The sequence below is a fragment of the Gopherus evgoodei genome, chromosome 2 (genome assembly GCF_007399415.2).
Source record: "Gopherus evgoodei ecotype Sinaloan lineage chromosome 2, rGopEvg1_v1.p, whole genome shotgun sequence".
In the NCBI taxonomy this organism is placed as follows: Eukaryota; Metazoa; Chordata; order Testudines; family Testudinidae; genus Gopherus; species Gopherus evgoodei.
Window position 1 is genome coordinate 181,158,887 of NC_044323.1, and position 27,799 is coordinate 181,186,685.

General features: G+C 41.7%; 1 protein-coding gene across 9 annotated transcripts in view; it reads right to left on the minus strand.

The window, feature by feature from the left end:
- The window catches only part of LOC115646516 (TBC1 domain family member 7-like), a 192,064-nt gene that overhangs the window by 24,705 nt on the left and 139,560 nt on the right, over positions 1 to 27,799 (minus strand). Inside the window, exons 1-3 of one of the 9 annotated variants that reach the window (XM_030552433.1) lie at positions 11,365 to 11,442; positions 3,726 to 3,845; positions 2,859 to 2,939 (exon numbers count right to left, since the gene is read on the minus strand). In XM_030552433.1, the coding sequence (XP_030408293.1) occupies positions 2,859 to 2,939; positions 3,726 to 3,837 (193 nt within the window). In that variant the 5' untranslated portion in view covers positions 3,838 to 3,845; positions 11,365 to 11,442. The other 8 variants (XM_030552434.1, XM_030552432.1, XM_030552431.1 and 5 more) reach the window with 8 other exon arrangements.

The following is a 27,799-nucleotide window of genomic DNA, read 5'->3' on the forward strand; positions in this document are numbered from 1 at the left end:
GGCCTCATCCTCCCTGATTGAACTAACCTCATTATCTCTAGCTTGCTTGCATATAATACCTACCCCTGGAAATTTCCACTACATGCATCTGACGAAGTGGGTATTCACCCACGAAAGCTCATGCTCCAATACGTCTGTTAGTCTATAAGGTGCCACAGGATTCTTTGCTGCTTTTACAGATCCAGACTAACACGGCTACCCCTCTGAGAGTTGAAGTTGCATATCTTAGTTCGAACCCCCCTGCTAGTGTAGCCCAGGCCAGAGAGATCAACCCTCCTCTGAATCAGTGGTGGGAAGTAATTTCAATAACACAGGATGAATCAATTTCAGGTAGAGGCCCCATAACCATGTCAACCAAAGAAGCATGTAACACACTAAATTTTCCTCACATAACACAGCTGATTATGTTAAACGCCTGTCTTTCTATCACCATTACAAAAAGGATAAGTTATCTTTCCACTGTCCCAATAAATGATTTATGATATCCATAACAGACTAGGGTGATCAGACAACAAGTGTGAAAAATCGGGATGAAGGTGGGGGATAATAGGAGCCTATATAAGAAAAAGACCCCAAAATCAGGACTGCCCCTATAAAAATCGGGACATCTGGTAACCCTATAACAGACTCATATGACATCTTTCCTCTAGTGCTCTCTTAACTGAGCACTTCCCTTCATCCTAATGACTTCACCTCACTTAGGACTTTATCTTGCTACCACTGAAGTTAATAGCAAAACTGCCAGTGACCTCAACAAAAGTAAGATCCCAAGGAGGCCAACGCAGAAATGCTCCTATGTATCACTAATGGTGTAAAACTAACCACTAGTTTTGTAGGAATTAATCAGAAGGAGGCACTCTTCAAAATTAGTCTTGAATTAGATTAATCTGCTGCTTTTGCCTCTCTTTAAATGAAGGAGAATAGCACTCCCAAGTGTTAACCCAGGAAATCACAGAATTTGAGTACCAAACAAAATAGATATAGACACTTTTCTTCAAACTGCCAGAGCAAATCAGGCTGCATTCTAATAGCTAGGCCTGAACAAGCCATCATAACTAAGCAAGTACATGCTGCTAAAACTACAGGTTAAATCTAGAAAACTGACCCTAGGCAGACAGAGAAAAGGGAGTCACAAAAAATGAAGTGAAGTCTATAAATCATTTTAGTGCAACAGACCCTCCACTTAGCTCTAATGAGCCAAACTTTGTTGAGGAAATTAAGCAGGATATATGTATGGCACACTTTATAACCTGGGAAGGCATCAGCGCCTGTCATCTTTCAAATCCAATTTTAGAAGTAGAAAATTGAAAGTAGAAATAGAAATGGAGAAGGCTGTTGTTCCAATCATCAAGGCAGAGATGTTTTGGATTGCAGTTCCTGATGAATGTTTACACTAAGAAAAATCTTTGAAGACATATTACAAGCAATCCTCCCTGCACTCAACTATCCCTTGTGCCTCAGCAGATCCAAGGTGTCTGTACAATGTTTTAACCTATTGTAGGTTGTTTAACTGAAAAGAGTTCACATATTTAAAATTTCCATACTGAGTTCTAAAATTATATTTGTAAACATGTTTCTTACACTTTCTATATACTCAGAATCAGACTAAGATGTAAGCTGGTATATAAAAAGACAGAGAAGGACTCGACCTACCCAACATTTCATTGTACCATAGGGTTGTAAGATTCAGAAATCAGGGTGTCTGAGGCAGTGAACAAATGCTACTGGCTCTAAACTGAAATACAACTTTGCACAGAAATTCCTTTGTGCCGTTAACAGTGAGGTTTTGGATGAAAGATCTTCTGCTGTTACTTCTTAACACCATCTATATTTCTTCCTCACAACATTTTAAAGGATTCTAAATCTCCACAACTTTCAGTTACCTGTCTCAAGAACTGTGTTTATCCCTAGCTTAATTCTGCTATTGCTCAGGGTTTCATTATGTATGATCATTTAATAAAAGGAACAGTATCACAAGGGTCAGAATCAACTGTGAGGTTTTGCACCCAAAAAGTGTTTACAAATCTTAACATGGACATTCATTAATTTTTAAAATAATTCACTTTTGAAATTATTTTTAAATAAAGTGAACAAAAAATGTTTAACGAGAAAAGTTTTAGACAGGATTTAAACATTCCTCTATGGCGTTTGCAACCCAGGCACTAATAAATCCAATAAACTGAAAAAGCTGTTCCAAAGCACCATTAATACTGTTGGAATTAGTAATCTGACTCACTTGCTACACAGAATCTAGGACTTGGCCTATTTATGGTCCTGGTTTCCTTCTCCTCTCCAGTGGCAAATATCATTTAACATCAGAAGAAAAATTAGAGCTAAACCTTGTTGGAAAGCTTACTACAATAGGGAGTCTAACCACAGACATATTCTATTAAATAATCAGTTCAATACAAATCCCTAACTTTTTAAACTCTAGTTTTGATCAGAGATTCAGTTTCACTTAGATGTCTAATGTTTTTTGACTGTACTGAAACCCTGTTAGATGTCAGCTATTTATATTAAACATCTAACTTTACCTACACTAATTATTCATATCATGTCCATGACATTATAAGCACATTTATAGAAGTTAAATTCAATTACCTAATTTTGTAAAACCGCATGTACAAGAGTTCACAAAATGCATGCATAGAACAAAGTCAAATCGTTGTTAACTTGCATGTGTACATTAAATGTTCTCTGTGTGAAACTTGTGAGTACGCAGAAGTGGACCCATGTCTATCATTAGCAACTGGTCACAAAACGGAGTATTCCATGTTTTTACTATCCCCCAAACAAATGACAAAATACCCTGCTTATTCTTATTTCTACAGTTAAAACCACAGACTCGCATGTCATACCTAAAAGCACCTTCCACACCAGGATACGATACATGGATGGGAGAGGAAACCTTTGACTAAATGTGCAAAGCTTCTCAATATCTGCAAAGAAAGCAAATATTTTTCAAAACATTTTAAACTTGAAATATTTTCAAGAACAAGACAATTCTTTAGTTGCAGATCTACATCTGTAAATTGCACTTTAAAAGTACTATCAATAAAAGCTAATCTGTTTTGGTTCAAAATGGAGAGAAGTGTCATACAAACTGCTCCAATGATTCTACTGAAAATTTAAATCTTAACTCGATTTAAAATGAAGCCACAGGTACACTAGATCTAATCAAGGGGAAAAATGATGTTTTAGGCACTTTTGAAAAATGTGTTGCTGCCTCAAGACTAATTACAAATAAGCTCTTTGGTGCAGAGACCATGTCTATCTTTCTGTTCTCTGACAGACTTAGTATACCTCAGAGATCAGTAGAAATAATCATATCACAATCCACTGTGATTTTGAGGAGGAGGAATTAGCAGCAGAAGCTGAGCAACTCTTGAACAAAAATTACTTTCATACAAACATTTTCAGTTTCCTAAGCATAAAGAATAAGAAAAATAAACAACAAGTTCTAAATAAAATATCCACTGCTTCTCAAATGCACCTACTGGAAGCTATCAGTACCACTGAAGTCAAGAATATCCCCCAACAATTTTAAATGCTACTCCGTTTGCAACATTACTATTAATATCACAGTAAAAACCATAAAAAGTTTAAAGACAAAGGATCAGAGGTGCTAAGCAAGAGCAGTTACCGCTGACTTCAGTTAATTGTGGGTTTTCAGCACAACCAAAAATCATGCCCAGAAAGTACAGGAAATAGTGGGATCAACTCACCCAATCGATCATCCTTCAGTAGGATTTCCAATGATTTCTTTTCTTCAACACCACGAAATCCCACTTTTTCATAGTAGACAGAACGGAAGTTTCTCTGAGAATCCTCAGCCATGTTTCATTCTGGAGGAGAAGATAGGGGAGGGGGGTTCAAAAAAGTAACAACATACTTGTTGGACATAATTTAGAGAAAACTGCCTTTGTATATTGATGAGAATTAAGTTCCTTCATCTCTATGGCATGAGTAACATCTAGTGAACCTGAAAGACTTTCAAGATACGTGACTCCTTAGGCAGACACCGCTGAAAAATAGACTGTGGACTAAGTAGGGTAGATCTAACGGAGTCAAGATTTCAAAGAGAATAAACTGGGTAATAAGTTACATTGCTTTAGAAAAATAAAAACACTTTGCTTTGCAAAATCTAAAACAATATATGATTATTTTGTGAGAAATCTGACTGCTGACAACCCTGGATAAGTAGAACTACTATCCAGACAAGTAAAACTGTCAGTACCTACTACACAAGGATAACAGAGGATCCCAGAGATAGGCCAAGCTTACATCAGCCGAAAGAGCATTAAGCTCAAAGAGTACAGGTGGATGAATGCAGACCTGTCAAAGACTGCAGATTTCAATAAGACACTCATGTTGTCAGCATCAACCACAACCCTGAGCTTGTCATTCTAGATCAAAGAAATATAAATAAATTATCCCTATCTTAAAAAATATGTTGTACATTATGCAATGTGTACATTACATTTTCTGACAGAAAATGTCCATTGTGATTGAACTCGATTTTTTACAGAGAGGATCTCTCGTAATCTGAGGATTTGCAAAAGCTAAGCAGCACTATGCTGGAACTCAGAGTAATGAAAAACAATCCTGACCTGGATGTCCAGAAATATATGGCAAATTTGACAAGATTTTTTTTTATTATTATTATTTGGTTTTGGAGCGAATGGCACAAACTTAGAGCCTTTTTCAGCTATGGTTCTCTAGTGGTTTGTAGGAGGACCAGGAACAAAACGTATTTATGGATATACACAAAGCACCTGATCTTGCAAAGACTTATGAACGTGCTTAACTTTAAGCACACAATGAGACTATTTATGTTTCAAGTTAAGCCAGTGCGTAGGTCCCTGTTGTATCAGGGCCAAAATTAGCACTCAAAACCAAGTGGTAGTAAAAGATTTGGGTTTACTGTGTTTGATCAGATCACCTTTAGATTTCAAACCTAGACAGACAATATTCACAGTACTGGTGACATATCCCTCTTTGGGGATGATCCCAAAATGCCTCACTTATATAAACACTTTGACATATAATATTTAGACAGCAAATTAGTCTCAGTTCTCTTACAGTTGGTGGAGTGACATTTTAACAGATATTAAAGTAAAGGCACAACTAAACCTAACAGCGACAGAATGCTAAAAATAAGAGAAACCTAAAAAAACTTTAGTACAACTGTACAGAGGAATGCTATTTCAAAACTGTCAACATAGCAAAAACATTTAATTTTGATTTGAGAATCAGATGATATCCCCCCAAAATTGGAAAAACTACATTTTTTGTCAGGCAACCAAACACCTTCAAAAACTTGATTTCATATGGTCAACTGAACAGGAAAAACTGTCTTCAGTGTGTTAGTTAAGAGACCTCTGCAGAAAAAATCCCAAACAACTCAATTGGCCTTTATATAAATATTTTCATTCAACACTTATGACCATGTTATTAAATCTAAAAGGCAGATATTTAGGAATAAGTAGTAAAATATTATTAAACAACAGTCAAGCATGATGTAGACAGAGTGGTGTCCTTTTATAAGGAGGCTTGAAAGGATTAGATTTTTATTGGTAAGCGTCAATCTTTCTGGACGTGAACAAATGGATGAAAAAATATTTCTGTCAACAATGATCAAAGTGAGAAAAATGCTGCTTAAGAACTTATTAGTTTTCTTTAAGGATATTTGCTTTGTATATTTTGACATGTGATGTTGAAAATTTGTGTTTTAAGCATTATAAAGATTTAACTTTTTGAAAGTCAATGTCTACTCATTAATTGTCTAACCCTCCCATAATTTCCTACAACTGTGAAAATTTAAACTGATAAAAATAAACATTGATGATATCCATCAAAATTATAAAAATAAAAACTGAATTCTGCCAAGTCTATTTATAGCTATAATAGTAACTTATTAATCAGCACTTACAACTAGGGCCCCATTCTACAAACAATCCCAATGATTTCAATGGGAGTATTAACGTGCATAAAGTTGCATGTATGTGTAAGTGTCTTCAAGGTCATGACCTAGGAGCTTTATTTGCAGATCAAGAGAATTTTGCCAATTATCAAATCAATAAACAACAGAAAAGCAAAGATACTGCATTACAAAATGTACTTTGTTAATCTGATAAATATAGTCTAGTTGATTAGAATATCTCATAGCAAGCTAGTAAAATGTTCTTTAGCATATTTTTGAAAATTAATATTGTCGTAGTAAAATGACGGAGTGGAAGATGGCAACCTTCACGGGCCCACTCTGTTAAGTGAGAACTCATAATGAATGCGATCAACTTAGCAACCAAACATTGCTCAGTGATCTCCTGGTCATTACAGCAGCAACTCAACAAATCCTGAAGTTCCTCCACAGGGCCATACAACATGCCAGATGGGCCCTGGAATAAGAATCCTGCAACTTAATGCTGAAGGACTCTCCTGGGCAAAATTTCAGTACCTTGGAAACTTGCTGAAGATTTACACCATTGATATCCTCATGTTGCAAGAGACCCATGTTGGCAACAACCAACAGGCTAGGCACTACCATATCTATGGACACAACCTAATGACTAGCCATTATCATCCTAAATATGGCTTGGCAATATACATCAAGGACATCACCACAGATTTCAATATTATTCCATCAGCTGAAGAGGAGATCACATTTGCCACAACTATCAAAACAAGGAAGCTCCACATTACCAACGTCTATAAAGCCCCTGGCACAAATTGGCCAAAACCAGCACTACCCAGCATTCCTATTCCATGCATCCATGCACGTGAATTTAATAGTCACCACACTACGTGGGCTATGAAACCAATGCCAAAGATCTCATGGACTGGATATCAGAACAAGACTTACAACTAATTTATGAACTAAAACAACAATCAACATTCCATTCAAGCTGCTGGCAACAGCTGTACAATCCAGACCTAACATTTGTGTCTAAAGACCACATAACACTAAGTACTATCAGCATTTTCAAACAGCCAACACAGGCCTATAATGATCTACATAGGCATCGAACTTGATGTGTTCTTTCCAAAACAGGTATCATGATGGAATTTTGCTAAAACTGATTGGGGTGCCTACAGACTGTTGAGAAAACTGTTGCAAGAATTCCAGCAAGATCAAAATGCTATCAACAGTTCACAGGGCTCCTGAAAGCAGCAGGAAAGAAGAACACTCCCTGAGGCTTCCGAAAAAATCACACTCCCTGCTGGACGAGAGAGACACAGGAGTTGCTCCGGAAATACAATCAGACCAGGAGTTCTCGTATCGCAAAAACCCTGCTACACTCCTTTGACACAGAAATATGCCAGCGCTGGCTTGATTGTGTACAAAACCTTGATTTTACACATTTAAGTTGTCAAGCCTGGACACTACTGCAACATCCTGGGGCTGCTAATGCCAGAGTACTAACCACCAAAAAAACAGCCAAACTCAATAGCCTCCAAACTGGTAGAGAACACAAAAGGACCACTTAATAAACAGACAAGAAGAGAAGTGTATCAACAACTCTACCGAACACTTGCATCAATCCCCTAAGGAGAACCTGTCAATGTCAGCATTGAGGAAGTAAAAGGAGGACTTGCCATGATGAAAAAAGGGAAGGCTGCAGGCCCTGACAGTATTCCGCCAGAATTCCTCCACCATCTTGGCTCCAAAAGACTCTAATGGCTAGCAACATTGTACTCCGTTACCTTAAGAACAGTATGGATCCCTGAAATATGGCATGAGTCAATGGTAACTGCCACGCCAAAGCCTGGAAAGCCCCCTGATAAAGCAGGAAGAGATAGACCAGGGGTTCTCAAACTGGAGGTCAGGACCCCTCAGGGGTTCACAAGGTTATTACATGGGGGGTTGCAAGCTATCAGCCTCCACTCCAAATCCCACTTTGCTTCCAGCATTTATAATGGTGTTAAATATATAAAAAAGTGTTTTTAATTTATACGGGGGGGTTGCATTCAGAGGCTTGCTATGTGAAAGGGGTAACCAGTAAAAAAGTTTGAGAGCCACTAAGATAGGCCAATTTCTCTACTATGTATGACCTATAAACTTCTTCAACATATCCTCCTCAAAAGAATATGCTCTTTTTCTGAGCCAATTATCCCTGTGGAACAGGCAGGCTTCCAGCCAAAACACAGTTGTTATGACCAAGTTCTGGCACTCACAACTCACACTGAGGCTGGCTATCAAAAAAAACCTTAAAGACTGGCGCAATATTTGTTGACCTCTCATCTGCGTACGATACTGTATGGATTAAGGGCCTGATGCTGAAACTTGCTAAAATTATATCTTGCTAGCAAACACTTCACCTGCTGTGGACCATGCTGAGTAACAGATGCCTACGGGGGTACCTGGGTAGTAAGAACAGCTCACCCCATGTCATAAACAACGGGCTACCACAAGGCTCTATGCTTGCGCCAACCCTTTTAATATTTACATAAGTGACATGTCTCCAGTTAAATCATGAAAATGTGGATATGCGGATGATCTTTGCACGATAATCCAAGCAAACCTCCATGACATTGAGAAAGCATTAACTGAGGACCTCCAAAATATGGAACAATATTTCTGGAAATGGAGGCTCAAACTAAACTCTGGAAAAACAATAGTAAGCGCATTTTATCTTGACAATAAGAATGTCAAAAACACACAAAGTAGCTTTTTGTGGTAAAAATGTACAACACCATTACTCTCCAACATATCTCAGAGTGAAACTCGACACTACCCTCCTCTTCCATGACCATCTTGAGCAGTGGTCCCCAACGTGGTGCCCGTGGGTGCCATGGCGCCCGCCGGGGCATTTGTGTGTGCCTGCCTAGTGCCCATCAGGGGACCTGCCGGGGACAGACAACTCAGGCTGCGGGCGCGGTGTTCTCTGTTCCCAGCAAGTGCAGAGCCGGCCTAGTTCCCAGCAGGGGAGAGAAGCTGCAGCCCCACGCCTGCCAGGGACAGAGAACTCTGGGGCTGCAGGCGCCGGTGTTCTCGGTCCCTGGCAGGTGTGGGGCCGCAGCTTCTCTCTGGCTTAAGCCGCGGCCCCACACCTGCCGGGGACAGAGAACTCTGAGGCTGCAGGCGCTGGTGTTTTCGGTCCCCGGCAGGCGTGGGGCCCACCTAGTGCCCAGCAGAGAAGAGAATCTGGGGCCCCGCACCTGCTGGGAACAGAGTACTCCAGGGCTGCGGGCACTGGTGTTCTCTGTCCTCGCGGCTTTTCTCCGGCTTCTCTCTTCTCTCTGGATTCATATATTATGTATTATTAAAAAAAAATTTGTATTATTTAATGTACAAATACAAAATAAGCCTTGAAAAATTGTTGGCGCCCACCACACTCTTCTGCAAACATGTATGTGCTACTGGTCACAAAAAGGTTGGGGACCACTGATCTTGAGAAAGCAGCTGCAAAGATAAAAACGACAGTTAACATAATCCTGAAACTAGCAGGTATAACCTGCAGTGCATCAGCATTGCAAATATCTGCAATAGCACTTGTATATTCAGTAGCTGAATATTGTGCAGCCACACATGACTTGTGGAGACCCAGATGACTACAGTGAAGTGGTGCCTCACGGGAACCCTTAAGTCAACTCCAACACCCTGGCTACCTGTCCTGTCTAGCATCGCTCCCCTGCCGATACACCGAACTGCTGCAACATTCCGTGAAGCTCAGCGATTCCAGGAAAACAGATGTCTTCCTATTGACCAAGACCTTGACAACTTCCCCACGCCCTATCCCCACTCCAACATCTTAAATCCCACAAGCCTTTCTGGGAACATTTGTTTAGCCTCATACAATCGGGCTATGATCAGGAGGCTTGAAAAGCAGATTAGGCTAAACAAGAGTTAAAAAAATAAGCATCTTGTGCCAGATCCCATGCAGAATGTTCCTGGGTTTGACCTTCCACAGTCATCTTGGTCAACTCTGAACCGAATTCAAACCATCCATGGTAGATGCAGATATCTAATGCACAAATGGAAAATCAAGGACTCCCCAGTGTGCAAGTGTGGTTCCCCACAACAGACCATCGAACATATCACTACCTACTGCCCAATTTATAAATATGAAGGAGGCATTACTGCAATAAATTTTGCTACTCCTGATGTAACCATTTGGTTTGATCAACTTCAGTGAAATTGTAGTTGCTGCTCTACACCTGCCATACAAAAGTAGTAGTAAAATGACACCTTACTACACCACCTTGCTATAAAATTTTTGCAAAAGGGAACAATCATCTTTTGGCATGCACCTTATGGAGCTATGTGGATTATCAAGGTTCTACAGCATACACTCACTCTGGAGAAGCAGCAAGTGACAATTCAACTATGTTGGTCCATACACACAGCTGGTATTTTGTAAGTTTTCTGCAAACATCCACATTTACAAAGGAAAAGCTTCTAGCATATATGTATTTGGGAAAGTGGGGGAGGATGAAATTAAAATTACTAACACAAGTTCCCCTCTGTGGCACCCCAATTCACACCACTCTCCTCTCCCTACCCTCCTCCTCCATTGAGGCCAGGGGTGTTTGACACCCACCAGAGATTCCAGATGCTCAGAGGGAAATAATGGGGGTGCAATACAGGGCAGAAGGGAGCAGTAGCCTGCTATGGGAGCTAGATGTTGACAGGGAGGAAGATAATGGGTCGGTGAGTGGCTGATGATGACGGGAATAGTGGAGTGAGTGGGTGCTAGAGAGAGAGGAAATGGCTGAGTGGGATTGGTAGTAGAATAGCGGGGTGTTGTAGAGGGCAGGTGAGCAGATGGTGGGGTACCATAGGGGATAGTGGTGTACTATAGGGGCTGCGTGGCGGCTAGAGGCCAGTGGGGTGCTATAAGGGTGGTGGCTACAGGCCAGTGGGGTGTTACAGGGGCTGGGTGGTGGCTACAGGCCAGTGGGGTGTTACAGGGGCTGGGTGGTGGCTACAGGCCAGTGGGGTGCTATAAGGCTGAGGGTTAGAGCTCAGTGGGATGCTATAGGGTCTGGGTGGTGGCTACAGGCCAGTGGGGTGCTATAAGGCTGAGGGTTAGAGCTCAGTGGGATGCTATAGGGGCTGGGTGGTGGCCACAGGCCAGTGGGGTGCTATAAGGGTGATGGCTAGAGCTCAGTGGGATGCTATAGGGGCTGGGTGGTGGCTAGAGACCAGTGGGGTGCTCTAAGGGTGATGGCTAGAGCTCAGTAGGGTGCTATAGGGGCTGGGGGTGGCTCCGGAGGGTCGGGGCGCTACAGAGGCTGGGGGTGGCGATGGGGGGGTCACTGGAGCTGCAGGGACCGGGGGAGGAGACCGCAGGGCGCAGAGGGACAGGACCAGGGACTAGACTCCCCACGCGCCAGCCCCCGCGGCCCCGGCTCTTTGCAAACCCTGCGCTGGGCGGCGGCCGCTCTCTGCCCGCACCGCGGAACCCCGGCCCGGCCACAAACGCACGACGCAGGCGGAGCCCAGCCCGGCGCAGGCGCCACAGGCCCGCCCAGCTGAGAGGAGAGGGCGGCTGGGGCGGGGCTGGAGGCCGGGCCGCGGGAGCGACACGCGCTAAACTCCACCCCCAGGCTGAGCGCGAGAGACAGACCCGCCCCCCCCTTCCCGCGGGAGCGCGCGCACCCCCCCAGGCCGCTCCGCCTGGGCGAGGGAAAACAGACGCACGCGCCCGCCCAGCTGATCCCGGCAGAGAGACTGTGACCCAGAGAGCGGGTCCCAGCTCCGTCCCGCATGGGAAGAAGGAGAAGGAAACACTTGTAGCGACCTCCCAACGTCCCGTGCTGCCCGGCCTGCTGCCCCCCAGCGAGGAAAACCCAAACCTGGCTCCTCAGAGCCAGGGTTTCCGCGTTGCAAGTGCCAAGCACTCAAACAACCGCGAGATGTTAAAAAAAGGAACCGGTGGGGTCATCTAATTTGCCGTGGAAGCTTTGAACCTTTAGGGTTTACAGTTGGAAGCTTTTCTATGCAATCAGAAGGGCTAGAAACTTTTTTTTTTATAGACACTCGTCTATAAACTCCTTTCTTTAATAACGTCACTCCTGGATCTGAGTCTTTAAGAACACCACCAAACACCAAGAGACTCATGAATTGGCAACACTGAATTTTTTTTTAAAGATCTAAAGTTAGGCACCTAAATCCATTTATAGGCACCTGAATTTCAGAAAGAATGAGCATCAGTTTGTTTTGAATCTTGACTGACATGTTTTTACTGTACATACTGGCAAGAAGAAACCATATTATAACACCACTGGGTAACAGCTCTGCTTAAACATTATTGTTGAGCATGTAGTCAGTTATTTAAGTTTATTGCAGTAATTCTGTACAACACCAGATGGCAGACTGCTGTCATTTTTTTCTGCCTTTTTTGACTGCACGTGTCAAAGCAAGGGATGGCACTTGTCTCTGCCTGGAGTGGTTTATGGGTTCTGTTTGTGGTGATCCTTTATGGAAACAAGCTTATCAGTTTCACACGCTTTAGAGTACTGTTGCTGATGCTCACTCAAGCCTCCATCTTACTTTTATGTTAGGCCTTGTCAGCAGTCAGAGCAGAATCATGCTGAGTTTTAAGAAAGTAGACAAGGGGGGTTGAAGTAACACCTATTATTGGGCCAACATCTGTTAGTGAAAGAGAGATGCGTTGGAGCTTACACAGAACTCTTCTTCAGAATCTTCATGAAGCTCAGAAGCTTGTCTCTTTCACCAATGGAAGTTGATCCAAGAAAAGATATCACCTCACCAACTTTGTCTCTAATAGCCTGGGACAAACACAGCTACAACACATTATTTAAAAAAAGGTTGCTGCCAGTGCAATTTATTTGAGTACAGTTTCCAAGTAAAGCATCTGTACAGGATTTTTTTTTAAACTGTGGTAGCACACACTGTGCTAAGAAGCTGCACTATACTATTATTCATTGCATTATCTCAACATCTAGAGGCCCTAATCGAGATCTGAGCACCGTAGTGTCAGGTGCTATAAAAATAAAAAAGTAAAAGATAATCCCTGCTCTGAAGCCTTCACAATCTAAAGACCACCCCTGCCAGCATTTCTGAATCCAGTTTGTAGTATGTTTTACAGCATATTAGGTTTAAACACAAGCCATGTTACAACTGTGTTTGACCATAGCTGTGTTTGAAAACAGTTTCAAACATGGTTATAATAGAGCCTAGTGTGGATATCACCTGAGGCAGGAAATTAATACAATTAATATGGATTTTATAGATATATGGAGTTCATTCAATCCAGGTTTTTGGTTATCTTAACCAGCTAAACCTTCCTCACTATCTAGCCTTTCCTCAGGAAAAAAAAATAGCTAACCATTAAAGTATTTAAAAAACACAAATGAAACTGAAAACATTAACCACAGAGAGAGAAAATTTATCATAAGCACAATGATTTCTACTACATGTGACCATGTTACATGAGTTAGTAAAGCTGGTTGCATTTTCAGTTAAACACTTGGCTGCTAAACTGTTGAAACCGCCAATTGATTGTGCTTTTCTGTTTTTAATAAACATTTATTTCTCCTTGTGCAATGGTGCCTCACAATTGCCTATGCTGCACATCACTGAAATGTCTTCCATTGTATACTGGTATAGCAAAGGACATGCTGTTGGTGTCCACACTTGATGACCAGCACTGCATCACCAGCGCTGGAATCGCTACACCCCAAGCAGACCAGGTGTACAGCCAGCGCTGCAACCAGGGAATTGCAGCGCTGGCTGTGCTTTGCAAGTGTGGACACAGACTGAGTTGCAGCGCTGTAACCCCATCACCAGCACTGCAACTCTCCAGTGTAGCCATGGACATAGTCACATTAACTAAAACATCATAGTATAAGCCAACCTATACATAGTATAAGCCAAATGCTGCTCTTATTTACACTGATGCAAATCTGGACTAAATTTATTTCAGTGGATTTGCCATTGTAAATAAGAGCATGCAGTACATTCTAGGTCTAGGACAATCTCCTCCAGATTCTGAATGAGACTTTATAACAATTGAGGCAGAGACTTGCTACAGAAAGAACTCAACCCAAGAATGAATTCAGTGCATGTTGGGAAGAGACTTTGATAATTTTGTCCATGCAGTGTATATTTGTTCAAGAAAGCCTGTTAATAACTCACTTGACTAGGCCACTTTGCCAATCTAAGGGCTGAATCCAGCTCTTGCTGAAATCAGTTGAAGGAGTCTTAGGGTATGTCTACATCTACAATTTTGCAGCGTTGGTTGTTACAGCTGTATTAGTACAGCTGTATAGGGCCAGCGCTGCAGAGTGGCCACACTTACAGCAACCAGCGCTGCAAGTGGTGTTAGATGTGGCCACACTGCAGCGCTGTTGGGCAGCTTCAAGGGGGGTTCGGGGAACGCGAGATCAAACCGGGAAAGGAGACCAGCTTCGCCGCGGTTTGCTCTCGCGTTCCCCGAACCCCCCTGCAAACCGGGGAAGGAGACCTGCTTGATTACCAGACGCTTCCTCAGGTATGCTGGGATACCTGCTTATTCCACGGAGGTCAAGAAAAGCGCTGGTAAGTGTCTACACTTGATTACCAGCGCTGGATCACCAGCGCTGGATCCTCTACACCCGAGACAAAACGGGAGTACGGCCAGCGCTGCAAACAGGGAGTTGCAGCGCTGGTGATGCCCTGCAGATGTGTACACCTCCTAAGTTGCAGCGCTGTAACCCCCTCACCAGCGCTGCAACTTTGTGATGTAGACAAGCCCTTATTGACTTCACTGGGAGTTGGATCTGGTCCACAGTGCTTCAAGGAGCGCCCAGAAATGCAGAGCACCACCCACCCCTCCTCAGTGCTGCATACCAAGTGAATAGTCAAATAAGAAATTCAGCAAATTTGTTCTCTTTCAGTTTTAAGTGATTTGTTCATTCCTTACAGGCAGTTTTCTTAATGTTTTTTCCCCATTGTGCCTTTTTCAGGTTCATCCCACCAAGCAATAGTGCTGGTTATTATAAAGTTACAAATACATTGTATAATATATAGCAATATATCTATTAAACTACCATAGCCTAAATGTTCAATTTTTAAAAGTGTGACAGAGAGATCAGAAAAGGAGACACAATAAAGAGTAAAAAGGGACTTGAAATTATATGGGTGTAGCAGCATTATAAACTGATTAATAACTAATCCCTAATAAACTAATTAATTTGAAGGCATACTGTATCTCTTGATTCTTACTTATTAGTCGGAATGCTAATGTGTTTGTCTTTTACAGTGACATGTTGTTTTGCTCAAGTTAATTGCCCACTGGCTTACAAAGCAAGATGAGGATGAAGCCAACTGGTGTTAATTATTTTATTGCATAATCTGAACCACACAGTGTCCATTGTTACCCATGAAAAGAAGTGCTTTTGCTAATAAAGCCAGAACAATTTTATGGCAGCCATGTCTCCTTAAGTATTATGGCTCCTTGGAAGTGCATTGTTTTCTAGTCCCTCTTGTATCATTGCCATATCAATGGGATGACAAAAGCTTATTTTGAAGCTGCAAAGATGCATAGTAATGTCATTAAATTATCAAAGGCAGATTGAGCTGTGAAAAGGTGTATGAAACACCAATGCAGTGGAATAACATCCACCCTACACAGCACAGGCAGCTACATCTGCATTGTATCAGAGTGCATGTGATGCTGCAATGAAGCAGAGCTGAGCCAAGTAAACCAGGTCTTTGGTTTCAGTTTTGCAGAACTAAACCTGAGCTAATTTGTATCTGTGTAGAATTTTATCTGAACCAACTATAGATGCACTGCTCATCTGTTTGCCGGCACTCAGCCTCCGTACAGCTGAGACAGTGTGTGCTAAGTGTGCACCAATAGCCTAATGCACACTCCTTGTGGCTTATTGCCACAGTGACTGGATAATACACAATAATAACTAGCATTGGGGAAGGGCATGAATAGTTAGCTGGGTCAGTCTAGATTTTCTGCAGATATGATTTCACCTCAGCTATTTTCTTCAGGATTGTGAACATTTATTTTAAGAACTGCTGCGAGCGGGGGAGAATATACTCTATTCGTATAAGCATTTCATTGTGAGTTTGAGCAGAGCTGGGAAAAGTTGGCTCCATTTCCTGGCAACATCCTGGCCACAACAGGATCACTCTACTGTTTACATTCTACCTGCAGAAAGAATGCAGATGTTTTAGCCAAAAATGTTCACAAACTAAATTCCTTGTTGAAGCAAGAAGGGGAAGAAATGACAGTTTAAGGTAATAAAACATAATTAAATGGTTTGGAGCAAAAGGGAGTTTAACTTTTCTTTTTAGCATGGCAGCACAGTAAGTAGGTTTGTCTCTAAGGAGACTGTGGACAGTATCTTTAATCAGGGAAGTAGTTAAATAAATATAGTAGAAAGCCCCATCATATAACAATAGGGAGGGAGCCTGATGACTCACTGGGCAGCTGCCCTTGGAAATCTGGGTTCAGAAGTGCCCCCAGTTTCCCCTTTCCTCAGGCTAGTGAAGGGTGGAAGCATTGTAGAAGTGATGTTCACAAGTCTTAAGGCAGGAAGGGTGGAGGCTGCAGATTATGAAACCTAAACAATGTCCAAAAAATGACTGCATACACATGTGAACTCTGGCTTATGCAACCACCCAAGGAACCAACAAAATTCAGTTGCTTGGTCTGTAACTAAAAAACTGGTGCTAGAAAACTTGGATGGGACCATGAAAGTACCTAGAAACCTAAACTTATTCCCAGTTTCGACTCTGCTGCAATCCACAAAATTCCTGCTGAATCCGGTAGGTGCCTAAACTCACTGAGCCCCTAAGTTTTTAGAGTAAAATTCCCTTGGCACTCACATTTCTTCCTCTGGGCATGCAGACACCTAGCTCCCACCTGAGCACCAGAGTGATTCACAAACTGGGAAAAGATAGGCATTCACCCACCTAAACTGTATATGTGGTGCCTGATCCAAGAAGTATAGTCAAAAACTGCCCACCAGATCAGGTCCCATTCAAAATCTAGCTTGAGGCAACACCACCTTATATCCAGGTGATTAGAGCACTTGTGATAGCCACGTTCAATTCTCCCCTCTTTTGCCAGAGGGAAAGAGAAGATTCCCCTACTTCTCAGAAGAGTGCCCTAATCACTGAACTATGGGATATTCTGACAAGGGGATCCCTCAGTGTTTCCTGTTGAAGCTGTGCATGCTGGACAAATAATGAAAAAGTGGCTGGAGGCAGGGGACTGGACCCCAGGCATCCCCCCTCAGTGCCCTACCCTCTGGACTACAATGTCATACTCTCTCTTTATGGCCCAATGACTATTTAAGTATTTATCCAGTCACTAAGTAAGAGAGAGAATGACTGAGTGAGCCATTTTGTATGGATCAAGGCAGCCAGACATTAACTCATTCACTCAAACAAGGGTTTAGGCATCTAAGCTGCTTGACTCCAGGCTGCTGGTTCCCATTTGGGATCGCTAAGCTAAGATAAAAAGCAACAAAGAGTCCTGTGGCACCTTATAGACTAACAGATGTATTGGAGCATAAGATAAGTAGTCCAAATGGCCCCGGTTTTTGGGTCTGGCTAAACTGCGTTCCGCATGGGATTTGAACAAAGAGGTAAAGGTGGTTTTATGCCACCTCTGTGTTCTCCTGATCCTGGGGCCAGCCAAGGAATCAGTTCAGTACCTGGCACAATTTAGAGTAGCCAGAGATTTTCTAAAGTGAACCCCAGCTGTCCACAGCTTCAAGAGGTCATTCCAACAGCCAGAGTCACTGCAGTACAGCTGCACTCTAAGGAGGCTTCCTTTGCCGTAGCCAACTCCCTTATGCCAGGGACTTCATACCACCTGGCACATAGCTAGCTACATGGGGATATTTGAGCATGCTAGGGGAATCCTCAAGAGACAGAGTAAAATGGATTTACAGCTCCTTTGTGCTAACAGAGCTGTAAAAAAGGGCTGTAGCAGACACAAAAATCTGGCCCAGTGACTTTAATGGGATTGCTCATGTTAGTAAAGGCTAAAGGATGAAATCCTAAGAAAATAATACTTAGCACGTACCTAATAGTTCACATCTTCAAGGAATTTTGCCATCTGAGGATCCTCCCAGCAAACAGATCCGCTAGACTCATAGACTCATAGACTCTAGGACTGGAAGGGACCTCAAGAGGTCATCGAGTCCAGTCCCCTGCCCTCATGGCAGGACCAAATACTGTCTAGATCATCCCTGATAGACATTTATCTAACCTACTCTTAAATATCTCCAGCGATGGAGATTCCACAACTTCCCTAGGCAATCTATTCCAGTGTTTAACTACCCTGACAGTTAGGAACTTTTTCCTAATGTCCAACCTAAATCTCCCTTGCTGCAGTTTAAGTCCATTGCTTCTTGTTCTACCATTGGAGGCCAAGGTGAACAAGTTTTCTCCCTCCTCCTGATGACACCCTTTTAGATACCTGAAAACTGCTATCAGGTCCCCTCTCAGTCTTCTCTTTTCCAAACTAAACAAACCCAATTCCTTCAGCCTTCCTTCATAGGTCATGTTCTCAAGTCCTTTAATCATTCTTGTTGCTCTTCTCTGGACCCTCTCCAATTTCTCCACATCTTTCTTGAAATGCGGTGCCCAGAACTGGACACAATACTCCAGTTGAGGCCTAACCAGCGCAGAGTAAAGCGGCAGAATGACTTCTCGTGTCTTGTTTACAACACACCTGTTAATGCATCCCAGAATCATGTTTGCTTTTTTTGCAACAGTATCACACTGTTGACTCATATTAAGCTTGTGGTCCACTATGACCCCTAGATCTCTTTCTGCCATACTCCTTCCTAGACAGTCTCTTCCCATTCTGTATGTGTGAAACTGATTGTTCCTTCCTAGGTGGAGCACTTTGCATTTATCTTTATTGAACTTCATCCTGTTTACCTCAGACCATTTCTCCAATTTGTCCAGATCATTTTGAATTTTGACCCTGTCCTCCAGAGCAGTTGCAATCCCTCCCAGTTTGGTATCGTCTGCAAACTTAATAAGCGTACTTTCTATGCCAACATCTAAATCGTTGATGAAGATATTGAACAGAACCGGTCCCAAAACAGACCCCTGCGGAACCCCACTTGTTATACCTTTCCAGCAGGATTGGGAGCCATTAACAACTACTCTCTGAGTACGGTTATCCAGCCAGTTATGCACCCACCTTATAGTAGCCCCATCTAAATTGTACTTTCCTAGCTTATCTATAAGAATATCATGCGAGACTGTATCAAATGCCTTACTAAAGTCTAGGTATATCACATCCACTGCTTCTCCCTTATCCACAAGGCTCGTTATCCTATCAAAGAACGCTATCAGATTAGTTTGACATGATTTGTTCTTTACAAATCCATGCTGGCTATTCCCTATCACCTTACCAACTTCCAAGTGTTTGCAGATGATTTCTTTGATTACCTGCTCCATTATCTTCCCTGGCACAGAAGTTAAACTAACTGGTCTGTAGTTTCCTGGGTTGTTTTTATTTCCCTTTTTATAGATGGGCACTATATTTGCCCCCTTCCAGTCTTCTGGAATCTCCCCCGTCTCCCATGATTTCCCAAAGATAATAGCTAGAGGCTCAGATACCTCCTCTATTAACTCCTTGAGTATTCTAGGATGCATTTCATCAGGCCCTGGTGACTTGCAGGCATCTAACTTTTCTAAGTGATTTTTTACTTGCTCTTTCCTTATTTTATCTTCTAAACCTACCCTCTTCCCGTAAGCATTCACTATACTAGACATTCCTTCAGACTTCTCAGTGAAGACCGAAACGAAGAAGTCATTAAGCATCTCTGCCATTTCCAAGTCTCCCGTTACTGTTACCCCCTCCTCATTGAGCAGTGGGCCTACCCTGTCCTTAGTCTTCCTCTTGCTTCTAATGTATTGATAAAAAGTCTTCTTGTTTCCCTTTATTCCCATAGCTAGTTTGAGTTCATTTTGTGCCTTTGCTTTTCTAATCTTGCCTCTGCATTCCTGTGTTATTTGCCTATATTCATCCTTCGTGATCTGACCTAGTTTCCATTTTTTATATGACGCCTTTTTATTTTGTAGGTCACACAAGATCTCAAGGGTAAGCCAAGGTGGTCTTTTGCCACATTTTCTGTCTTTCCTAACCATCGGAATAACTTGCTTTTGGGCCCTTAATAGCGTCCCTTTGAAAAACTGCCAACTTTCCTCAGTTGTTTTTCCCCTCAGGCTTAATTCCCATGGGACCTTGCCTATCAGCTCTCTGAGCTTACCAAAATCTGCCTTCCTGAAATCCATTGTCTCTATTCTGCTGTACTCCTTTCTACCCTTCCTTAGAATTGCAAATTCTATGATTTCATGATCACTTTCACCCAAGCTTCCTTCTACTTTTAAATTCTCAACAAGTTCCTCCCTATTGGTTAAAATCAAGTCTAGAACAGCTTCCCCCCTAGTAGCTTTTTCAACTTTCTGAAATAAAAAGTTGTCTGCAATGCAGTCCAGGAACTTATTGGATAGTCTGTGCCCCGCGGTGTTATTTTCCCAACATATATCTGGATAGTTGAAATCCCCCATCACCACCAAATCTTGGGCTTTGGATGATTTTGTTAGTTGTTTGAAAAAAGCCTCATCCACCTTTTCCGCCTGATTAGGTGGCCTGTAGTAGACTCCCAGCACGACATCACCTGTGTTTTTTACCCCTTTTAGCCTAACCCAGAGACTCTCCACCCTTCCATCTCCTAGCATGGACCCTGCACCCATGCAGTCCCATTTACTTCAGTGGGGCTCAGGGGTCTGTATCAGCAGACTTACTTGCAGGATTGGGCCCTAAATAAGTAATTATTCCAAATTATATCCATCATGTCTCAGGCTGGTTTTAATATGAAAGAACAAGCACTGTTAAACTGGAAGACCTGGTATGTTTATTTTGTGATGGGGAATGTATTGTATACCTTTTTCCTTTTCCACATTTTCTGGACTTGTTTTTGTTATAGGTCCATATTTCCCTTGATCATTAACAGCTTTGTTAGCACAGCTTACCTGCTGGTTGTTGGTTTATAGTATAAATACTGAGCTGTGAAAGTCACAGAATAGCACCCCCAGAGACATATAGAATTACCCTGGGGTGGTTGTCAGCAGGTTTGCCAGGTAATTGCTTGCTGCCACTTCCATCTAAACAGTGCAGTGGTAAATTACTGGTGGCTTCAGTGAAGCCCTCTGAATAGAAATAGTCACCAAAATGAATAGAATGCACCGCAGGATGCAGGGAGAAATAATTCTCGTATGTCTCCAGACTCCAATGTTTGTTTCTTTACCTGACATCATTTAAAATCTGTTATTCTAGCAGCCTATGGGACTTCTCGGTCTTGGCAACTGAGCTGGAGTTGTTCATACTGATTATTCCTTTAAGTAAGAGCTGAGCTACACCTTGTTTTTGTACCAATTTAATTATATTGGTTTAGAAGCTGATACAGTTAAACGGGTGCAATGCCTTAGCGTGGGCACAATTATATACATGATAAAGTTTTATAAAGGTGTTTATAGCAGTATAGGTACCACTTTTAAGCACTATGAGCACTTTTCTAAACGGATATAATTAAAATGGTACAAAAACCTTGCACAGACATTCCTAATTTGCAGGTGTTCACATACTACAGCATATTAGAAATGGATTATATATGATAACTAGATTTGTTCTATTAATTATATTTAATTATGATTAGATTAGGGACCATGAGTAAAGGGAGTGGAAATTAGGAGACCAGGCTTCTGTTCCCAGCTGTCACTGACTTGCTGCGTGACCTTGGATGAGATAGTTAACCTCCCCGTCCTTCATTAAACAATGTATAAAATATGGATAATATATAGCCAGCAGCAATTGAGATCCCATGATGAAAAGTACAACATTAATGCAAATATTAGTAAAATACTGGTTTCTTTGTTTGTTGAGTCTTTCATTGTGGGCCAGATTGTGAATCTCTTACTCCCAGGGGTGACACAATAGGAATTATGACATATTAAATAAAAACGCAGACCGGTTGAGCTTGCATCTAATTTAAAATGAAAAGACATTAAAGTTGCATGTATATTTCATAATGATAAACTGCAAGAAAGAACAATTCTGGATTATTCTTCTTGAATTTGGCTTTTAACACACATAATAGGGTCTGATCCAGGCCCTAAATGAAATATTTCATAAATGGTCTTTGCACTAGTATTACTGACAGCACAGCTGTGCCTGACCATGAAATTTCAGCCAATATAGGCCATGTGTGTATTACCAATGACTGAACCATTGGCAGAGATGATGTCTAATCATTTGAGCAGAAGACTCAAGGAATTTAGGAATTCTAAACCAAGCGATCATACTGACTTTCCCTATGGCCTCATACAACATAAATAACTTCTACTTCTTTTTTGCCATCTGCAAAATAAGCAAGTGTGATTATTCCCATCCCATGGGGGCACTGTGTGAAGAGTCATTCATGTTTAAGTGCTCAGAATTTTAATACATTGTCAAACTTAGCTGTGAGCTTTCGTCAATCCTTGATGACTCAACACCTCGTTCTGTTGGCCAGCCTGTTTCCTCCTTTCACCAACAGGCTAGCCCACCAGTGGCCAGACAACAGAAGTTAGTCCTACCTAGCAACTGGTATGGCTAGAAGGGCCTGGCTTCCATTACTACTGCAGCAAGATCAACTGTAGCACTGCTTTTGCAGTTGTGAAACCACAAACAGAAGGCTTAAGATAAGTGGATACAAAAAGGAGGCCATTTTAAACAAAAAAATTATGTCAGACCGTCTCAGCAGATGAGCTTTCAAGCACTGGGATTGAGACTCAAGCCTCTCATCACAAACACAGTATTTTACATGATCTGGTAATACCAGCATCGCTGAATTTGGCACAGTGGTTCTGGAATCCTAGCAGCTTTCTGTAAGCTGTTGTATATACCCAATAAATGAGTCATTAGCATATTTTAAATATTTATCTTTAATCTTTAAACACTAGCAGAATTAACAATAACACTGTATTAAAAAGGAGAAAGATAGGCTTTGTGGCTGAAGCACAGTAATGGAGGCAAGAGATTTGTGTTATGTCTGCAGACCCGAGGTAACTGCAGTGAACACATACCTGGAGTTATCAACACTTAGGCCATGTCCACACTACAAAATTATGTTGACCAACTTTATGTCTGCATACAGCCATCACAGTTATAAAGTCACTTGTGTGTGTGCACACTTGGCTGCTTGTGTGAAAGGTGTCTCTCCTCACCAGAAGCGCTTGTATCGATTGTACTGTCAGAGTGGGGCATTGTGGGATAGCTTCTGAAGGCCAATAACAGTTGATGTAAGGAACACAGTGGCCACACCGACATTGCGTTGACCTAATTACATCAACCTTGAGTCTATGCCACTTGGGGAGGTGGTGTTACTAAATCAGCGTGGAGAGGCATTTACCTCATTGGGAGCCAAATTTAAGTGAAGACACTTCCACAACTAGGTAGCTGCAAGGCAATTTACGTTGACCTAACTGTGTAGTATAGATCAGGCCTTAGATTACATCTCTTTAGCTAGCCTTGCTCCAATCAGAGAAGCCACACTGTGAAATAACATTCGAGCGGCTATGTCAGCACTGGCGCTGCACTCACTCGTGTAGCACTGAGACTTCTGGGGACATGTCCAAGGGTTCTTTGCGCTGCAGCATGCTGAGTTACTCTATGCATTCTTTCCCCATGAATTGTGGAAGAACTTGACTCTCCTTTCTGGGCACACAGGGGGATTGTGAGAAGGCATTGAAGATCTGCCAACACACGAGTGGCACTAGCCTGCATCCACATTGCAGAGGAAGTCCGTTAGGAGCTAATAGTTGTGCTAACTCAAGCTTTAGCTTATGGCCCCTAGTGGGCCAGTCATCTTGAGATCAAAGCATTACCACATTCAGTTTAAGGGGTTTTGTGTGTGGACAGGATTCGAGTTAGATGCAACACTTGTGAACTTTGCCATGAAGACAAGTCATTTAACATTTCCATTTATTCACCTGTCAGATGAGGGTAATACTTACTTCTCTCGAAGGATATTGTGAGAATTAAATCATTGACATTTACAAAGAGGTTTAAGATCCTCACGTGGAAGGTGCCAGATAAATACAAAATATGCTGAAAGGGGCTCATGGCTGCCATCAAGTTGGTCTTGAATCCAAAATATATGGACCTCGGGAAGCCAATGGGTGTGCTAAGGGTGAGCCTAAAATCTCTTTCAGGCTCAATAAATGGAGCAACCAAGCCCCTTCATGTAGTGAAAAAAGCTACAGTCATGGCAATGACCCAAGACAATAGGCTGCTTGGCAGGCCGGAGTGAGCCCAGAGAGTTTAACAGAGATTTTCCTGGTTGCAAACACAAGGGGTTAGGAAATTGGTTATAGACTGTAAGTGTCAGAAGCATCTGAAAGTCAGGAAGAGTTGTGTGACTCAGAGGAAGACAAAGCACAGGGCTTCTTGGGCACAGAGCTCACTGAAGTGGCAGACTTGGGGATTTCTGAGCAAGGAAAGTGCCTCTTGTTTCTACTGAGTTCAGGGAAATAAGACTTTATGTGCACTTTTTGTAAAGTAACAAGTTTAAATCAAGAATATACTTGGAAATAACCTTGCAAGACCCTGAATATTGGCTACATACTTGGGCCAAAGGGGCAACATTATCTTATTCTTTCTTGCTTAGATAAGAAGTTATTTAAGCTCACTCCAGAAACAACTAAGTGTTAAATGAGCTGACTGGGTAGCATATGTGGGCCTTAAGCATATGTACAATAGATTCATGGTTCTCTGATGCTGTGTGGCAGCTCAAGATCACACTCACTCCCCCTCTTTTTTTAAAAATCCTCCAAAATCTGAACATACAATATTATTGGATTTTAGGGGGAAAAGACTGGGGAAAGCAGACAGACATATTCATAGAAGAACAGCAGCTTAATGTAAGGAAACTGACATTGCACTGAAGGAGATTAGCCACTAACATGCAAGCTATTGTAGATAAGAAAGCAGATGTATAAATATAAAACTAATGATGGACAACAGTGAACAGCAAGGATGTTATAAATCACAAGAGCAAGTCCTAGTAGAGCTAAGCAGGAAATTATAAAGTGTCCTGAATGACTGCTGCTCTGATTTAACATTTGCACTCTCATGTAGTAAGATATACACTATGAATACAAATCTCCAATCACACTGCACTCCTGTGCTTGTGGAGTTTTTTTTCCTTTATTTTCTTGAGAAATAAATCATTTGGGAGGAAGTTAAGTAATATCATCCGCTGAACTTGCTTTATACTACAGAGCACACACTACAGCTCATGCATTGCTTCAATACTTTAGTCCAGTTTAAAAAAAAATCCCAAATTGTTCAGCAAGGGATATTTATCAGTGTTTTCTGTGAATTTACATTTTAATCCTGTTCTTGATTTTCTTCTGCACACATACATCTTTTCAATCATTTTCCTCCTAGTGCTGGACAACACTTCCTTACTGGAGTGTCAGCAGAAAGTTAATTATTCTAAAAAGTTAAACAGCAGTTTCGAGTTTGGGTGGTTGTTTTTGATGCCCTGGCTGGATAGCCTGAGTACAGGTTGAAGCTTTCAGACTTAACTGCCTGAAGTTAGGCACCTGAATAAGCAGCCTCATTTTCAAAGGTGATGAGCATCGGCAGCTCCCATGATTTCAAACAAAGTCTTTAAAAAGCAGGTTCCTAAATATGGATTTAGATGCCAAACTTTACCAACCCAACTTTGAAAATACTGGCCTTAGTATTTAAAGCTTCATTAGCATGGAATTTTGTTTAGATTTATGGTTGTATTCGTATGCACCTTTATAATTATATATTGTATGCTTACCTGTAAACTAATCATCCCACTGTATCTCTGGCAATTGTTTTCATGCTAATTTCCCCTAGGGCACAGTGGCACAACTGTTAATTAGCTTTTACCCCAGAAATAAAAGTAGGTCTCAGGTTAATGTGAAATTGCTGGGAAAGAATGAGATGTAAATTTCAGCCTTATGCAACTACTGTGGGAGGCAGCATTCTGCAAGGCTGGCTGACCAACCTAGCGATATTTTGGCCTATGCAGGGCAAACAATATTTAAAACAGAATTTGCAAAATATATTGGTTTTATACCGCCTAGCACCTTAGCTCTGTTTAGACTAGGAGAAAAAGCTGTTTTTTAAAAAATGTATTAGCTAACAAGCAATAATGTTGCGATATTTATAAATGTGACTGCTGTAGGTAGGTTTTCACACATTTTAAAGATGTTAACTGGTTGTGATCCACCCTGGCCTCCCTCTGGGGTGGCTGTACTTCTTTAATGACTGAAGTGATTTCCCTCCCCCCCGCCCCCACATACACACATGCATTGTTTATATACAGTATATAGTATTTTGGGACCCTTTAAGGTGAAAGACTCAGTAGGCCAGATTTGTAAAGGTATTTACGTACCTCAACAAGCAGATAGGGATCTAGTGAGATTTTCAAAGTTGCCTAAGCATTTCAGTATCCTATCTGCTTCTTCAGGTGCCTAAATACCAGTACAAATCTGGCCACATATGGTGATGTAATCATTAATGCATCAGAATAACTGCACTTTATTCGTGGTTGGGAAGTGGGCCAGGTCTGACAGAGCAGAGTTTTAACACCTTTTTGATGTGCTTTACTGTCAAACAAAAGAAAATGTAACAAATACCTTTGCAAATGGAAAGAATTCAAGAGGGATATTGATAAACTAGAGAGGGTTCAGAGAAGGGCCACGAGAACGATTAAAGGATTAGAAAACATGACTTATAGTGACAGACTCAAAGAGCTCAATCTATTTATCTTAACAAAGAGAAGTTTAAGGGGTGACTTTGTAGGGATATTAAAGAAGGTACTAACAGTGATTCCCCCAAGTGACAGTGCCCCCCCCATTTTAAAAATCCAACAGTTTCACCAAGTACAAAAAATCTCTTTTAGTTCTTGTTAAAACTTGTAAGCTACTGTCTGTAAAAACAATTGATTGTATCTGTCCTGTGAAAGATGCTCTATTACTATGTAAAACTTACAAACAAGTTAATTGACTTTGTTTTTGAAGTAAACACTATGCTACCACCCCTGCTGTGAGCCTTAAGCTGTAATTGATACAATGTAAACAAATGCTATAAGCCCTTAAGTGACTTTCACTTCATTGTAACAGCAATGGCTCCTAGGAACAGACCACCACTCTCTGTGATTAAAGGGCCGGGAGTCTCAAATGAATTAGCACACACTCCGAAAGCGGTGGAGACGGTAAATTAAGATATGGTTAAGATATGGAATGTATGTTGATGAATGCTTGACATACATGAACGATTAGGGAGGTGCCAGCCTAGAAAGAGAGTATCCATTGGCCGAAGAATGTGTCAAGTGGACCACCAGACAACCTCCGGAAGGTAAACTGGGATCCACCCCAACACCTGAAAGGATGAGAAACACAAACTTTGGACAGTGTGGAGCTACCAGGAATGTGCCATCTGCTGATTGAGTCAGTAACAGCAAGATGAAACAGTTCCCATAGACTAACATAGGAATTTATTCCTATAAGAATGGACTCTAAAGACTGAGGACTTTGAGTCTCTGGTTCTGCTGCCAACCTTCAGGAGCATCATGGGCATCTGACACAGACTCGGCTCCATCCTCATGACCAAGATACCTGGCCAGTAACTTGGCATGAGCAACTTCTAGGCTGGTAACTATAACACCTATCCAGAACTTGAATGAATGATTGTGTGAATGAATATATATGTGTGTGTGTATAAGGAATAAGTAGTAATAGGAATAAGTAGTTAAACAATGTTGTTTACCTTTATCTTTT